Source organism: Acromyrmex echinatior, chromosome 7 (genome assembly GCF_024713525.1).
Source record: "Acromyrmex echinatior isolate Ae372 chromosome 7, ASM2471352v2, whole genome shotgun sequence".
NCBI lineage: Eukaryota > Metazoa > Arthropoda > Insecta > Hymenoptera > Formicidae > Acromyrmex > Acromyrmex echinatior.
The window spans coordinates 10,651,342-10,669,735 of NC_141858.1; the positions used below are offsets into that span (position 1 = coordinate 10,651,342).

General features: G+C 36.3%; 1 protein-coding gene across 11 annotated transcripts in view; it reads right to left on the reverse strand.

Annotated features, from left to right (window-relative positions):
- Positions 1 to 9: 9 nt before the first annotated feature.
- The window catches only part of LOC105154549 (uncharacterized), a 36,633-nt gene continuing 18,248 nt past the window's right edge, over positions 10 to 18,394 (reverse strand). For 5 of the 11 annotated variants that reach the window (XM_087407830.1, XM_087407831.1, XM_087407832.1 and 2 more), the window contains 9 exons: positions 5,125 to 5,242; positions 4,914 to 5,045; positions 4,588 to 4,611; positions 4,195 to 4,227; positions 3,856 to 4,059; positions 3,593 to 3,712; positions 3,346 to 3,419; positions 2,341 to 2,349; positions 10 to 2,235 (listed from right to left, as the gene is read on the reverse strand). In XM_087407830.1, the coding sequence (XP_087263956.1) occupies positions 1,929 to 2,235; positions 2,341 to 2,349; positions 3,346 to 3,419; positions 3,593 to 3,712; positions 3,856 to 4,059; positions 4,195 to 4,227; positions 4,588 to 4,611; positions 4,914 to 5,045; positions 5,125 to 5,242 (1,021 nt within the window). In that variant the 3' untranslated portion in view covers positions 10 to 1,928. Of the gene's footprint in view, positions 2,236 to 2,340; positions 2,350 to 2,445; positions 3,093 to 3,345; positions 3,420 to 3,592; positions 3,713 to 3,855; positions 4,060 to 4,194; positions 4,228 to 4,587; positions 4,612 to 4,913; positions 5,046 to 5,124; positions 5,243 to 18,394 lie in introns of those variants that run through there. The other 6 variants (XM_011070157.2, XM_087407833.1, XM_011070158.2 and 3 more) reach the window with 6 other exon arrangements.

The window sequence follows — 18,394 nt, forward strand, 5'->3', positions numbered from 1 at the left end:
GTGTAATCATTATATTACGTATGCTCTTTATTTACCATAACTTTTATACGATGCGACAGAATTGGCTTTTAAAATCATTCGCATTAGTCACAGACTCTTTCCGAGGTGTAGTCGTGACGGGCGATTAACATCAATGTCGATTGCTCATCGATAATATCAATAAAATTGCCATTTAATTTATCCCATATCAGATCTATGAATTTGTATTCGTTATTAATAGTAAGTTTGAATTACTCGGTATATTTCTATAAATATTTGACTGCATCTTGCGAAGATAATTCTGCGGAAAAGCTAAGATTTTCCTAATTCTCCACATTTTATTTTATATTTCTTAAAAAAATTAATGAAATTTTATATATTTATATATATATATTTTTTTTTCTTTCTTCTTCTCACTCTCACTCTCTTATTTTCTTTCGTTCTTATTTTTAAATATAATTAGTATATAAATTAAACGTATGAACAAATAAATATACAATGATCATATAATATCTAGTTTCTCCTGACATTCGTCAATCTCCAGATATTATTCGTTTTATGTGAAATGTTTTGCTACAATACTGCAGAATATCATACAATGTGGACGAAAAAACACTTACGAAATTACGTTTGTGTTTATATTTTGCAGTAATAATTATTGTCATTATTTATCTTTTTAATAGAAAATAAAGGATTATATATAAACATGTATATATTTTTTTTAAATGTACATTGTTTGAATTATCAAGAATTATTAGAAGAATATATAATCTATAAAAATTATATATAATTTGTGAGATTACAGTTCGGAAGAATAACTTGAACTGCATTATGATCTTGAATCTCAAGAACTAAATTTTTAACATTAAGTAATTTGAATTGAATTTATTCGTTTATTCGATTACACGAAAGACAAGAGAATCTAAATATCACATACGAATTTACTTATAATATCGAATACGAACTTACTAGCACCAAGCACATACCAAGCACACAATAAATTAAAATTACCTGGAATTTACATAATACCCTGGCTTCACTAATTATAATCGTAATCCGTGTGTATTTGTCACAAGATATATCCACAAACGAAATTACATTCATGCAACTTTCTCAAAATTATCCAAACGTTTGCGATATCTTTGAATGACGATGACAAATAAAATATAATATGAACGCTTTTTTGTGACATTATTAACAATGATTAACTGCATCTAATTTTTGTTTGATTACAGCGAATTAGCTATAGAGAAAGAAAATTTGCTTGATAAATTTACATTTAAGTGAGGAAATGAAATTTACTAATATTAACGATTAAGTGTATCCATACCCATAACGCGCGCGGACGCGAATCACACACTGTCCGAAATACCCACTCAGGAATAGATGGCTTCGCGCGACACTCTCTGCATCACGTTACATAAATATTATGACGAATTATATCAGACGCATAATATCAAATAACATACATCATTGTTAACGTATAGGATGTGAACATCATGTCGCGCAGAGAACTAATTACGAATACGAGCAGATAAAACGAGATCATTTTACGATATCTTGGACGTCCGAATCAGTTGAAGACCGTTTGGCGAAAATGCGATTAATTATATACAAATTAAATTCTCTCCAAAGTACAGAAAACCTTTGAAAGGCATACTGATCTCTTTACGGACAAATCATTCATACGAAATATTTATTTGATTTTTCATTCAATAAACCTGAACGCTTAAATCGAAAATGAGTCTATAATCATTCTAATTACGGACTCATTCTCGATTTAGGCGTTTAGGTTTGCTGAATGAAAAATCAAATAAACATTTCGTGTGAATGATTTGTAAGGAGATCAATATGCCTTTCAAAAGTTTTCTGTACTTCGAGGATACGGATGTCTGGAACGAAAAGAAACGTTGCTATACGCAAAGAAGATCGATATAACCGATGTGTCATTAAAGCCGTAGTTTTCTAGGTGTCGGAATGAGAGACTTGACAGTGTTTCCTTCTATCTTAGCATCATGTTGTTCTGCGTCGTTCAAATCGCATGGTGATTTTATACAATTCTTCGACTTGGTGGGCGAGCCGGACACGCATTCCGACGAGTGTCTTCTCGCATGCACGTTGATGCGACGTGTCGGAGTCTGTTCTTGACGGAGTCTTAGCGTATGAGGTAAACGTTCGATTGGCTTCCGATGGCTCCCGGCGGAATTAAGCTCGGAAAGCAGTGATGGTCGCTGACGGTCCAACGAGTCACTCCAACTGCAATCGAGAAGTTATTATTGAGAAATAGAGATCGCGAAGAACGTAAAGTTCGATTCAAGTAACAATTCTGAATTGATCGAATGAAAAGAACTCAAAACTTACCGCACACGGCTAATCAAGGCAGCGTGAAACATTACGAATTATAAATCCAGTATTTTATCGCAAGAAATTGGGAATGTCAAGGTGTAATTATTACATTAACATTAAAACGAAAACTATGTTATTACAACATGCCAGAAACATTAGTTTTACAAATGTAAACGGCACAATAATCTACATTCGAATCTTTCTACATTCAAATAGTTAAAGATATTTTCTAAATTACAAAGATTAGTTAAAATTAATTCGATCATATTAGACTTTCAATCAAAAAATGCAGTCACTTGATTATTTTCTTTCGCAAAGAAAAAAGATATTGATTAAAGACATGACATGAAGCTGAATATGAAAAATGATAAAGTAAAACAAAAAGTTACAATTTTGTGGCGCTTGAATAGTTGTTACTGCTATAAAATATAATATAGGAATACAACAATTTATATATAAAACTATTATATTTTATAAAATAATCATGTTTATTAAGCTATTATAACAAAATATAGCAGTTTATAATAAATTTGATCATTTTGCTCTGTCAGAATTTGCCTTGATCAATCGAAATTGCGAAGCAAATGAGAAGTTAAATTACTCGATTCCATGCAAAATGTGAACGCAATTTTTAATAACGGATTGTCAAACAAGTGGCACGAAAATAAAAGAGGTGCATGAATATAAGGGCATTAAATGCAGACAGGAGTACATATCCCAATAACAAGTCACACAGACTGACGCACTCTACCTTCCCGATCCTGAAGCTGCGTCACGCGGAATCACCCGAGCAAAGGGCGGGACCAGAGCAGCAAAAAGAACATTATTATTTATGATGCACATGATAGAGAAGATATTGAAAACGCGATTGTGTTAGTGATACAAGAATAATCCACGTAAATGTAATTTTCGACGACAATGGTATTAATTATTTACAAAACTAATATATGTTGAATGAAGATTATGAATATTAGAACTTGAACGTGTAACAATAATTATTAATAAAGGATAAATTCTCACCTAACGAGAGGTCCCATGACACCATCCTGTGGGAGTGACTGTAGGAGCGAGGGTCCCGCCGATACTGGACGTGTCTAAAACCGCAATCAAACAATTTCCTTTTAATCGACGACGATAAGATAACATTAATAGTAACGAATCACGAAATGCAATCACAAAGCAAAAGCGATTACTATGATCGTAACAATACAAAGATAAAACAATGTGAAGTACGATAAAGGGATTGAAAGATTCGATGAAGCGATACCTTCTCTGTTTGAGTAGCGGCATTACAAGTATCTCCAGAGGAGACGTTGATGTTGCGTGTCGGCAAAGTACAGCTTTGAATATCGCCATTCTTAGGTTCTTGAAGCTTCGACATCTGGAGCTGCGAAGGTTCGATTATTATTTCTATGCGATTCGCTTCGATTAATAATAAAGAGCGTTCTGAGGATGATTACCGATTAAACCTCCATCGGGACGAGCTTTTCGCGGTACAGAGCGGTACATATAATCGCGAGTGAGATTTACCTCGTTATTTACCTCAAGTAGCTCGATGGTACGATCCCGCACTTGTATCGTGCGATCTCGATCCTCCACCTGACCCTGAAGGAACACCACCTGTCTTCTCAGATCCGCCAGTTCGTCCGCAATACTACTACCACCACTTCCCGGTGATGTGCTCACGTCAGTCATGTTATTTCCATCCTCGTTCAGGTTACAGAAGAGGCCATTCTGTGATAATATCAACAACGTCATTTTTAATTTAACTTAACGTCAACTTCAATTAAGCAGAATTAAAAAAGAAAGTCTAAGTTATTTTTAGATCTATTTTCTGAGCATTTTTTTATAGGAGGTATAAGTACTCACCTTCGGATTATCGAATGGATTGAGAGTTTCTGTCTAAAAATCAATATCAGATATTAGTGCACGGTAGATTTATTTTTAGCGTTGGCGATAATTTTCATAATTTGCTATCGGGACCGAATAAAACAGTAGAATTCGAATGAGGATTGAGTCTACTTCTTGCAATTATAACTTTCACATATCTTCTTGTAATTACAATTTCATATACTGCTTTCTTTTGTATAATTGCAACTTTCATACGTATAATTTTTACTCGGTTCCGTGCAAGTAAAACTAATATATTATAAAAAATGTATATTATATGTGATATATATAATAATTAAATAAATACACAACATGCATGTAAATAAGGTGACATAAATTAATAAATGTGCAAAGAAAATCAATGTAACGTACCCTCGTCAAATCGTTCTCTCCTGACTTGAGACGCAAAATCAGGAAGGACGACGACAAAAATGAAAAATAAAAAAGATCGTGTTAATAAAAATAGGTAAAAATGTAAACGCACCGTGTACATGGATAACGGAATAAAATGCTTGTGGTCGATAACGTGTGTGCGGTGGAAACCGAGGCGGGCCTCGAGTTAAAACTCAAGTCGCTTCGGCACCGCGCTTAAAACGCGTGAAACATATTTATGGGGACGATCGCAAGAAGCGATGTGACATGTAACGTGCACAATTTTTGGTGAGGTAAAATACAAGTGTGTTATGCTTCTGTCGTACCTCCTGAAGAACTCGTTTGAGCTTCAGGAGCATCGTCTTTATGGAGACGATGTCCTGGAACATGTACTGATACGTGCCGCGGTCTATCCTGAGGCTAGCCTCGTCACCGGAATCGACGCACGAGGATGATACCTATAATCAGTAAGATATGTGATATCAGCAAAATATTCCCTTCAGACAAATCGAGTTTGAGCGTAGAATCATGACTTACACTTCCCGATGTTCTCATAGGACTAGAAACTTGACGATTGCGCATGTTGTCTAACGAACGAGGCGATTCCGTTCCCGATCTACTGCGTAATAGCCTTGACATCCTGTCACTTCCGATTCTGAAACAAGAACAGTGAAATCCATGTAATTCTATGCATTTAATCGTCGGAACTTTCCTGAATTGCATTAGGAGTTCTAGAATTTTTTTAAGGAGAAAGGAACAGTCTCTTCAGTCATTATACAAAGTGTTCCAAAATACACAACTCAGAATACTATAACCAGATAGTATTTTAATTTTAATTTTACTAAATAGATAGTATTTTACTTTAATTTTAATTCACTTAGACTGATTTATCCCAACTTTCAGTAAACTTCAGCTCACTGCTTTACACTCTTACTTTCTTATGCTCTTACTCATTTACTCTTTTGTTTATCCAATAGATAAATTATCACATAATTTATTTGAAGAAATCGGAACAATCGGCTCCTAGTATTTTAATTTTCGAAAAATTAAGTAAAAAAAATTATTTGTGAATTTTTATTTTAAGCAATAGTTTCAGGGATAAGGGTTTAAATATGATCAATTACAAAATATTTAGATGATTACCTGCACGGAGAGAATTCTTTCTTAGAGTTTATTCTGAAAATATATGATAGCCATGGGACAACATTATATTTCGAAGAATTTTAATGTAAATCTCTCATTCATTAATAAAACTTCAATAAAGTAAAATAAATTTGATTAATACCGAAGTGCATTTAAAAATCTTTAAAATATTGTATCATAACTATCATATTTTCAGGATAAATATTAAAAGAAAATTCTCTCCGTGTGTAAATATTAGTAAACGCTGAAGTGCGTCCTCATCAGTGCTCATTAATAAAGGAAAATATATTAGACGAATGAGAGCGGTAATCAAAGCGCAAAATGATAATTTAATGTATTCTTCTTACATGATTTAAACGTTTCGGTTTTCTTTCGAGTCTCAGTGAACAAAATTATAAGAGTTTCTTACGCTCCAAATTGGGAAATAATGAGAATATATCGCTCACGCTGATTACAAGGCCGAGTGACTCAGATTCCAAAGAGAGTCGAGAATTACAATAAAATCCATAGCTCATTGTCAGAAATGTTCTTGAATTTCATTAATATATACTGTTAAAAATTTCATGTGCTTTTAAGTTACACAATTTGAATTTAATTTCATGACATTACATTAAATTTAATGTATTTATAACTAAAAAAAAAAGGTAATAATTATGTATATGTACATGAAATTTAATATATTTTCATGAAATTTAATGAAATTTAATGTATTTTTCATAAAATTTTGCACACGTTCATTATATTTAAGTAACTACTACAATTTAGTTTTCAGTTAAATCATTCGTTATTTTTAATTTCGTTAAATGAACCACGAGCTTCATTTACATGTAAAGGAAGCATTTCTCAGTATGTAGAAAAAATTAATAAATTGAATATAATAATAAAATTAATTTAAATTTAATAAAACTTTTAAAACGGTTATTATATGAATAAAATAAAGGCAGAAACGATGTCAACTGTACAAAAGTTCAAGTCACAATGTGTGTTGACTAATACTATTGCACGCGCGAATCATGGACACGTGGTAAATCTAAATATAGTTTGTAATTGGTCATATTTCAACTTATTATTTCAAGAATTAAAATTTATAAATACAGCTAGAAATTTATAAATATATAACTTTTTTATTTAATGTGTCGAGAACTATCTTATTATTGTAGTACTTTAAGTCAACGAATTTTGGGATTATTCCCTGTATAGAAATTCTAAAAGAGGATTGCTAACTACATAGAAATCGTATCCATAAATTAATCTATTCGTCATCGTTTCTCATCTATTTTAAATCATTCTCTATAATATAATATAATAAAAAAAAGTATGACTTGACGAAACATGATAATTAATCATGACACATCGGAAATAAATAACATATATATATATATATATACAGTGCAAAAAGCACAGAACAAAAAGTATTCGTACAAGGAAATTTTTTATAAAAAAGTCTTATTTGTAACATTATATAAATAGACATTAATTAGCAATTTTATACAATAAATATATTCTGTTCTAACATAATCAAACGAGCTTTACATATATTCCTGATTTTATAGAAGTTAAATTTCTCGATTGTTAAATATTTTTTGGGGATCCAAACAATAGAATTTTTAATTTTCGTTTATTTTTCAGATGATACATTTTCTATAATTAATACACATCTTTTTGGTATATATAATTTTAAGAAACATACAATCTATTTTATTTTTTATGAATAAATTATTACTTACCCAGCAAGAAATGATCGTCAATTAAACGTCGAATCGACATCGAATTAATGTTGAAATCATCACATTGATATCGATTCGACATCAATTCGATGACTCATTTCTCTGGTTAATATTTACTTTTTAAAAATAAAGTTTTTTTAAAAAATATTTTTTCTGTACGAATACTTGTTTGCACTCACTGTATGTATATAGAAAATAATAGAAGAGTAGAAATATAATGGAAAATTATATATATATATATATAGAAAGAGAACTACACGTGCCGAATATAAACGACAAGCAGCGAGAGCTTTCTGCGAGTAAACATAAACCAGCGGGAGTTTAACAGGAAGTAGTGTATTCGCGCATTATCATAATTCTCATCGCAGTCACGCTATCCCAATAAAAAAAAGAAAACGAGCGTGCGGCACCTAATCTCCGCGCTTCCTCGCTATCTTGTATCTCTCTTAGGGTCGGAAATATCTGCGGGAAGAGCATAGCTCTTCCTGAAGGGAGCGGCAGAATGAGAGAAGCACTACCTTCCGGAACTATTCTTGGCTCGCGAGGAGGTCGCGGTAGAAGAGGAGGCGGCCACGACGCCGATGCTCGTGGAGGTGATCTGACCGTTGCTCGGCGCCCTGGGTTGCCGCGGAGGCGGCGATCCGTTCGTGGGCGTCGAGCTCTCGGACGAAAGGCCGGAATCGTCGCGTCCATCCTCGGCGCCGCCGCCGATACCGTTCTCCAAGTTCGCGGGGACGCGAACGCGTGTCGGCAGACCGGTGGTGCGCCTTCGGGCACCCTTCGAGTTCTCGGCCGACGTGGAGGCCATCATCGACTTGTTCCCTCAACCGGATCGTCAGTCGTCTCCCGGTAATCACACGCGGATCATCGGCCGCCCTGGTCCCGCCGTGCGTTCGCCAAGTCGAACGCGGTTCGCCAAGTCTCTAGCTGAACGAGCGCGAGGATAATCGAATTTCTCGGGAATCTCTCGGGAACTTGTTAGGCTTGTTGTTGACTTAAGGAGGTAGAAGGAGGAGAACCTGACAGTGGATTTCCTCGTGGATCTCCTCGAGTTTCCTCAAGAAGTTTTCTCGACGTGGCCGAGTGGTCGCGTTTATCGTATCTCTGAACGTGACAGTCCGTCGGAAAGCTTCAACCGCAGGAATAGGATAATGTAAATAGAAGATGGAGCACGGACGGGCATATTTAGCTGGACGGGACGGAATGCGTCGTTTTACAGTCGACGGAGGACGAGAGGAGGGAAACGCGCGGCAGGGTGAGAAGCGAGAGGCGTTAATGGAAGGAGCCTGGTGGAATACGATGAGTAATTCGGTAGACATGCAGTTGCCGCGGTCACTTTCCCGAGTTGCACGTCCGGCTTATACACGCCAAATTACGCGCGTTCCGCGTTGTGCGTTTCGCAATCCTTGCGCTAAGTTACGCGAATTCGAGCGGTGCCCCGGCACGGGGATGCCGTGTTATCGCTCCGTTCGCCGATGACATCGCAAATGAAACTGCAAAATGAGATAAACGTAATGTAAACGGCAACTCGGAGACTTGGATCGATGGAGAGGTGAACGGGAAGAATAAAAAAAAAATAAATAAAAAAAAATAGAAACCCAGTGAACGCGATACACAGATCGATCCAGATCGCCAGTCGGATAGCGGTAACGCAATATTTTGCGGGTTGACTAACGAGTTCTTTTTTTTTCTCTTCCTTTTGATACACCGCAAGTTATTTGCATTGTAAATTATCGAACGTGATAGTTAAGCGCGTTGAAAAATTACGTTTCTATTTAATTAGTTTCGCGAAAGGAAATAATTAATTTACTTATTTCGCATCATATCATTCCCTCGCAATTTATCGCGTCTTCAATGTAATCCGTTCGTTAGCGCTTCCTTCTTATCTTTTTTTTTTTCATTTTCATAACAATCTCAGACTCGGAGGAGTTGAGTCATCCTGTCGAGTGAAAGTTATCCTACCGAAATCACTACCGGAGCGTTTGCTATTTTTCTACCAGAGCGCACGTTTTATCGAATTGAACGATTGTTATACAAGTGCGGTTGTCACAAAAGTCCTCATCCTAAAATTCCATAACTTTTTCCTGATTTCCCGACAAAATTTCATGATTTTTTCTGATTTCTTTCGATAATATTTTTCTGTATTTTGTCCTGATTTGGATGCCGTCAAATATTTTGTTGAGAGAGCAATTTAACATAGCAATATAAATTACTATTAATATCGCTGATACATTTAAGCACACTGTTTGCATTTAATTGTTGGTATTCTAAATACATAGATGTAATGACGTATATTAAACTTTTTTCAAGAATTTTAATTTTCTAGGAAATTTTCCCCGATTTCCGATTTTGTGGCAACCCTCAATTACATTATTTGATTCCTTTTTTTTAAAGAGGAATATAATTTCTTTTCAATAAATCCGAAATTAATTGATTATTGTTTAATTCCACAGGGAAATCAGACACAGGATTAATTAAAGAGCTTCCGCGCGGTGCAATTTTGACACCTCCGGCGCTCCGCATGAGCAAGTTTCTGCTAATCAAATTAATCGATTTACTGTAGAGACTCGGAAAGCGTCGGTTAATATTTTATAAGACTATTAATAAACTCTGTGAATCTTAATGCCACGGTTAAATATACGACTGCGACCTCGCGTGTTCCAGTACGACCGTGCGTCGTTTCATCATCGCACTATCTTGGACTGGGAAAGATTCACGTGGCAACGACGATTCCAGGGAAAAGGCGATAAGGGCCAAGAACACGACTTGGAAACGATCGCGAACAAAGGAGGACTTAGCGTCGGTGCCGAGTTTCACCTTTTCTACCTGGACTCGGCCGAACTCAACGTCACGCTACGTCCCCTCGCATAATCGCGACAGGCCGGGATCAAGGATTCACTTCCCGGCGTGGAATCGTCGGTGTCTACTGCAAAAACAAGAACTCCCACGACTGTCCCACGATCCACTGAATCTCACACACAAGACGAGTAGATTTTTTTTTTTCGGAGCAATCACTTCACGTTAGAAAGACCCAGTGCGTCGCGCGAGACGCGAGGCGTCTACTTGCTGGGCGTCGCATCTAGGTATCTTTGACGGTCTCTTCGTCGTCGTCGAAGAGGGACTTCCTCGTGAACGCGACACGAGGAAAGTCCCCCCCATGTGAGAGATACGACACCGTTCCGGACGAAACCGTGACGCCGGAATGACCTGTGACGGTCACCGGCAAGGTAGACACAGAATCAGGATCACGAAAGATACCCTCTGCGAGGGGATATACACAGGGAACGCGTGCGCACCTCGCACTACGGCGATGAGCTGCGGTTCGATATCGTCGCGGTGGACGACGAGAAGAGAGGAGAAAGAGAAATCGGAGAGGTAGGAAAGAACGGTAGGGGGAACAGCTGCAGACAGCAGGGAGGAGGTGAATGTAAGGACGGTGGGGGTGATAATGCAAAAAGCTGCGGGAATTATTATAATACCAGAGTTAACGATACAGATCTTGTCCATGGAATACCTGCAGGACTTCCAAACTCGTGATCAAGAGTTTTCCGACATTTTTGCTTTTTCCCTGGAGCTTTTGCTCGTAATTATAATTTTATACGTCCTTTCATTTTCTCAATCGGAATTTCGAAGCTAATGGGTATCTCGAGTACTTCCAGAAATTTGCAAGTAGACTTATGTCCGCTTCTATTTATTCTCTAAAGCTTTTAGAGATGAATCTTATTCTGAAAAGTGAAATCTCACTCTTGGGCCATCGATATAAGATTAACTTTAATCTCGGTTCGATCTTCTCTTTATACTTTTCCAATTCAAAAATTAGAGAAAGATAAATAATAAATTAGTTATATCAAGATTAAAGACTTTAAAGATTGAAAATTGAATCATTTTTTTTTTCGAGACTTGCTTAATTTTTACTTGAGAATGAGATTCCACTTCAAAGAATTTAGGAAGTAGATTAACTTCTTCATTTAATTTACTTTTTATCTTTCTCTAGTTCAATAAATGGAAAAAAGATAAAGAGTACTAAACCGAGATTAATCTATATAAAATAAAAGTTATATAAAAGTTATATAAAAAAGTTAATATCTATATAAAAATAAATATTACTACAAAAAACAACGTAAAAAAGTAAAGCGATCAAGAAGTAACAAATTATTAAATTCACATGCTATTCTCGTCCAACTCAATTAGGCACGGCGCAATAGATATTCCATCAACTGTCAGTCCTAATTGGACAGCTAAAGTGATCTGTTAAAATTAATATTAGCTAGGTCAACGACTAGCTCTACTTGAGATAGAAAATAGCTTTTATAGAGAATGAATTTGTACATTAAATCGATATTATCTGACTAGGTCGTTCCGCATCTCCTAATATATATACATAAATAAGTAAAGAGTTACGGTATGACTTGGTCAGTCAAAAATCAATTTAATATACAAATCAATTTTCTGATGACGAATCAATTCTGTGACTCAAGTGTCTGATCAGCAACTAAATGCGACATCGAAGGAAATCATAACAGTCAATAAGAATCTGTTTCTGAATCATTGAGAAATATTTCCGTTAAAGTATCGTTTCAAGGTCCCAGAAGATTCTTCTTTCTATCGAGAAAGCAATTTGCGAATCAGTCCAACAAAAAGGTTCACGTCTCCAGCGAAGTAAACGATCAATACCCTTCCCAGCTGGCCGTCCCTTGGCTCTTAAAACCTCGGCTTATAACCGTCGTCTACCCTCCTTCACTTTGCCCCTCGACGCGATTTTCCGCCGAACTTGGCTCCGGCGGCGAGAATTCAGGATTTATGAGACTCCGTGAGGTTTTCCGTTCCTGGCAGCCGCTGGTACGCATTTCTTCGTTCTTTCACGAGCAGTCTACCGGAATCCCGCACCCTTAGGGAATTCCTCTTTCTCTTTCGCCAAGCACTTAACAAATCTGCTCGCGTTTCATAATAAACGAACCAGAAAAGGGACCAGATCAGTTTCAGAAAGCTTTCTTAGGTGTTCTCAACGCCATTGTTCGTTTTATGAATGTTTATGGCTACCGTTAATTAGCTAATTCACTTAGAAATGACAAGATAGACTCTTTCGCACGTTTATAGCAGGTTCGCAATATGCAAATGACTCGCTCAGGGATTATTGGTGGCACTATTTTCTGTCGACTGTGATTATCGCTGAGAGAGGTTTTAGTAAATAGACCGAAAGAGTTCACCGTTACACAGTAAAACTGCACAAGGAAGTTCCGTACTTACATCGTGTAAGTTGTTTCCGCTACGACGAGCGCGACTTATCCGAGAGAGCAACACCTTTGAAAATGAAAATTGCCGTGCACTCGCCTATTTTCTTTCAAGAAAGAATTACATTGTTGTCGTACAAGGAACTTCTAAAAGACATGCGTTGTTTCGTCGAAACACAAAGAAAGAAAATCAAGGAAATAAGATTAATGCCTTTTTTCCAATTTTAAATTTAATCTCGGTTCGACTATTATTCATCGTCCTTCCTTTTCTAATTCCTAGAACTATGCCCGTTTCTGTCAAAGTTTAATTTTATTTTCTTAGTTTAACTAACTCTTCATCTTTTTTTAAAAATTAGAAAAATATGAAGAGCGAGTTAGACCAAGATTGAAGTTAATCTACATTGATAGAAATGGGCATTAAAAAAAGATGAAGAATTATCTACAAACCGAGATTAAAATTAAATTACATTGGTAGAAAGGGTCTGAGCATAAGAATTGTCATAATACTTATTTAGAGATTTAAGTTGTAGACGTAAGTAACGCACAAGCTTTGCCAAACGACTTATTGCCGTCTCTTGGAGACACGGCAATAAGTTGTACGTCATATGGGAAAACTTATGCGTTAGTCATGTCTACAACTTAAGTCTAATTGTAAGTAAATGTCATGACATTTCTTACTCAAGAATCCAACCGGGCTTAATGCTTGTTTCCTCCAACCTACAACATGAAATATTTTAAAAATATTTTCAAAATATTACAAGATTTAAAATATTCAAAAATTCTTCATAAAATCTTTCTAAAATAGAAATATACTGGAAATCAAAATTTTTTGAATATTCTCTTTCTTACAATATTTCTAAAATATTTTAATGTAATATTTTAAAACGTTTTACAAATGTTCACAAAATATTTCTGAAATATTTCAAATAATGTTTCATGCTACGTAGAAATATAGATAAACTTTAATCTCGATTCAAGTTACTCTTCATCTTTTTCTAATTAAAAAAAAATTAAGAGTAATTTGAACAGAGATTAAAGTTAATCTACATTGATGAAGATGTAGAGTATTAGACTACTTTGAGGAATCTAGCAAATTCCTTCTTCTTTTTCCATCTTCGAGCGATATGCACTTAATTTTTTAAGCACATACATTTCGTTGCAGGATATTACGCCGCAGCCTGATCAATATGCGCTTTTTACGGCCGCGATCGATACCGCTGCGGATCTAAAATTCTTCACCATAACACGGAAGACGAATGACGAAAGAGGAATAGAAAAATACACGACTAACTAGTAACGCTCTGATTAACGAAGAAATCGTACTGTTTGGCTCGTCTTCGACGTGCCGATTGGCTTCCGGCTATCCATCTTTGATTCCCCGCCGTTGGCGAAAAACGAAGGCTGAAAAACATTGATCCATCAATATCTATCCGTTCCACGTTCCGTTCATCTTTCAGCCTTGAGCGAGCATCACTGTATTCGGCGGTGGCAAGTCTCATTACATCACGGCTATGTGAGTACAAGTCTGTCATATGCGATCCGAGAAAACCGGTTTACACGGTTGAGCAAATTATATCGCACTCTTCTTCTTTTTTTTACACAATGGCCAAGGTCGTAACAAAGTAGAAGCTGACTAAGTTAACTCCTTGTAGCACCACTAGCAACCTTCCGATTAACCCAAACCCCATCCCCATAAAACCAAGAGACACACTAAAATAATGACTGAATGACTTCATAATCAGTTTTTATATTTAAGACCGTCTTAAAATGTCATAAGCCAATCTTAAAATGTCATAAGCCAATCACAAAGTTGTATTAACATCTTAAGACGATCTTGAAATAAGAACTAACTATACCAAATCGGCCAATTGTTGTGTCGTTTATGGAAAATCCATGGCAATATAATAAATATATAATTTTAAGAGCAAGAGTATATAATAGACAAAATACCAGGCGACTGTCGTATTATTTATGGCAATGTAGGTAACTGCGCATGACACAATTTTTATTGTTTTCTATAAACAATATAGCAGTCGGCCGACACTTCATGTCTGCGGCACATTTTGAATTGCTCGCGTTTTAGTAAATTACTACAATTGCATCACAGAAACGCAGAATTTCTAGTAATTTACTAAAACCCAAGTAATCTAGCAAATAAGCATTGTGTGCCGCAGGAGGCTTAAGTCTATTGTATGCTTTTGCTCTAATTGTTTTCCACGAAGGATACAACAGTCAGCCAATACTTTATCTATGTCTGCTCTAACTTGGTTTATTTTACTTTCCAAATCTAAATTTCATATACCACGAATGGAGATGAAATGAAAAAAGAAAACAAGTAGTCCACGAGAGGAAGTGTGTTTTAATTAATGCAATGGAGGTCGATATATATGCTTACAGTAGTACGTATACGAGGAAGACAAAAATACGATACATAGTCATGCTTAATGCCGTCGTATTGCCGTCTTCTAGAACTGATCGCTACACCACACTCTTCTCTCTCTCTCTCTCTCTCTCTCTCTCTCTCTCTCTCTCTCTCCCTCTCCTTACGTTGCCAAAATTACATCTTACAAATTACATCTGAGTACACGCTTGTGGATATAAATACTTGCGGACATAAGTGTCGCGAAAACGTAGCTCAGCATGACGGCGGCCAATTCAATACTAATACAATTCTAGGGAGGACTGATAGTTCATTAAGGAGAGTAATTTACTGGATATTGTGAGATATATATTGGATACTAGAAATGCTATTATCAGATTGACCTTTTCTAGATATAACAGGAGATTATTGGAATTATAAGAATTGTGCAGAAAGACTAAAACTAAAGAAGACAGTGGCAACGCAAGAGAAGAGGAATGACTCTACGTAGGAACAAGTAGGAGTGAGGCGACTTCAATAAACTGCCATTCAAAGTTCAGAATAGTAGCAATATGTTTCTCGTAAGTACTATGCTAAGTATAAGTGTATGTACGTTGCATTAATATGTGTCATTATTGCGCATCGCGTAATCGCGATTCTCCGCATACATATCTTAAAGCGATGCGTGATCGCAGAATTACGCGAGCTCTTCAAGCCGTCTGGCTTCTCAATGCACTTCCCCGGGCTCTCATTGAAATAGAAGGTAGATGTTCAAGAAAGTTACGGGTTTATGGGTTATCTTCGTATCTTGGTACTTCGTTAAATGCCAACGTTCGTGAGCATTGCAATTCTCTTCAGGGCAAGAAACAACCTGTGTGTGTGTGTGTGTGTGTGTGTGTGTGTGTGTGTGTGTGTGTGTGTGTGTGTGTGTGTGTGTGTGTGTGTGTGTGTGTGTGTGTGTGTGTGTGTGTGATATTCGCTCTGATAAAGTGAACTATGATGTTCACAAAACATTAATATTTAATAATAATGATAATCAACGGAAATGACCCGTAAATCATCTAACTTCCTTGAAGAGAAATAATTTATATTCAAAGTATCTATTAAAACCGTAATGTGAATACATGCTGAATTTTTAGTGCTTTTTACAACACTAAAGATCCAGCTTGACTGTTTAGAGTCTTTATTTTCTATTTGTGGAATAATTTAAAGAAAATTCCTAGAAAATATTAACAAAAGTACACGTAATTTTTTTCCGCAATCCAGCGTAGAACTTAAATAGAGCGTTTACGTTGAGATAATTATCTATATAAGCGCAATAATCTACCTCATTTCTAAGAGAATGAGATCCATTTGAAAAAGAATGAAGCTCATGATTGTAATTGAGTTTCGTTCGTGCTAGCAATCGAAGATGAAAAATAATAGTGCAAAAAAGGAACGATAATGTGAAGGGACATTTCGCGGATATGAGGAAGGAGAACGAGAGACCGAAGAGAACACGCACCTTAATTATAATATTACTATAATATAACGGCAAGCATCCAGAAAACTGAAAAGATTGAAATAGTTTAAAATCTCACGTGGACGCACTGATTGCTCCGAATTATTTGATTGATTGACGAAATGCAACATCACATTATCACATGTATTGTTAAATTGTATTGTAATCAGCCTGAAAAACTGCATTGTTCTCTCCTTCACGATAAATTCGAAAGAGGGAAGGGAAGGGGGAAGGATAATATTGAGTCGATTCATTCATCAACTCTCTTCTACGAAACTACGCGTTTACACCTAACAAGCTCTCTATAATGCCACGAGTATACGATTAATAGTTGCTTGGTAGCGGGTGTTAAAGGAGTTACCCTTTGTATTACGTATCAGTAATACGTATTAAATAGTATCAATGGTTACCGTTTAAAAATGACGGTCGTTGGGATGACTAGGATGAGGACTAGAGTGCATCTACTCGGGATTGGACATCGGAACCGGCTTAGAAATCACCGGTGCCGACAGGACGACAATTTTGGAAGGATTTGGCCAACACGACCATCATTATTGGAAAAATACGAAATTAGAAAAATAATCTCTATCACCCACGCCACCAGACGCGCTCGCTTAGTGCCAGATACACCGCTAAGAATTTCGCGCAAATTTCTCCGTAAAGACGAAAGATCGCTTTAAGCGAGTCCTTGCAGCGTTGTAACCAGGACGCAACGAGGTGACTTGTAAACGGCGAACGGTTTACATGTGTCGACGGGTTACTCTCTGTTCGGCACTATGCTTCGACTACATCTCGACTATACTTGAGAGAACTCGGTAATCTTTGCGATTATAATAAGGACGCACTGTAATCTCAAAGAAGTTACCTGATGCCTTGCATCGTGAAATCACGTCAAGCTATATTTCTCTCAAAAAAAAAAAAAGAGAGGAATAAATTAACGAGACCAATCGATCCGCGGAGGTCGGAAAATATTTGAGGTAGATTTCCCATCTACATCCGGTTTAAGAAATTGGGCAGGATGGGACAGCAAATAGTTATTAGTTGTATATATTAATATTTTCCTCAGGACAAATTAAAACTTCTCTCGAAAACAAGAAAGACACGTAACATAGCACGACAAATAATAATTACATAAAATCTGTTAAAAGATTTAAACGTATACCTACAAGTCTTAACAAGTTAGAAAACTATTAGACCAGAAGATTGCGCGTAAGAGAATGTTCTTACATTAAGTAACAATTAATTGCGATATAGTTAACCCTTCAAAAACTTAACAAAAAGACTTTATCGAACTATATTCTAACTCTTTGTAGAATAAACTTGGAAACGCTCTGTATACTGTATACTGAAAATAATTTTCCACGACATGTCATCCCGTTTTTTTTTTTTCATTTAGTCATGCCCTAAGCAAAAGTCACAAGCGCACAACCATAGCCAGTCGCTAGATTTTCCAGTTGCAACACCGTATCGTTATCATCGCTCGGATTCTTCCAATCACTCACTTCTTTCTCTCCCTCTGTATCTCACTCTTAACAACGTCTGTCTTTAACTCGTGAGTGGTCACGCCATGAGCATCACAAAGCACAGCAAATAAAAGATCATTATTTTTTATTTTCTCTCCACGATATAAAATATCTCATCTCGTTTCGCAAAACTCACACACTTTCCAGTATCTTCAGAAAACCTCGCAATGAGGTTCATTTTAATTTCTTTTTTTTTTTTACTTTTTCTTTTTTAACAAGACGCGACCACTCACGCGTTAAGCCTGCATCCGTGTATTATTATTACTGTGTCTCGGTAATCGGCTGCGTGCGGTTATCGGTTTTGCCTAGTCGACATTCAAGGG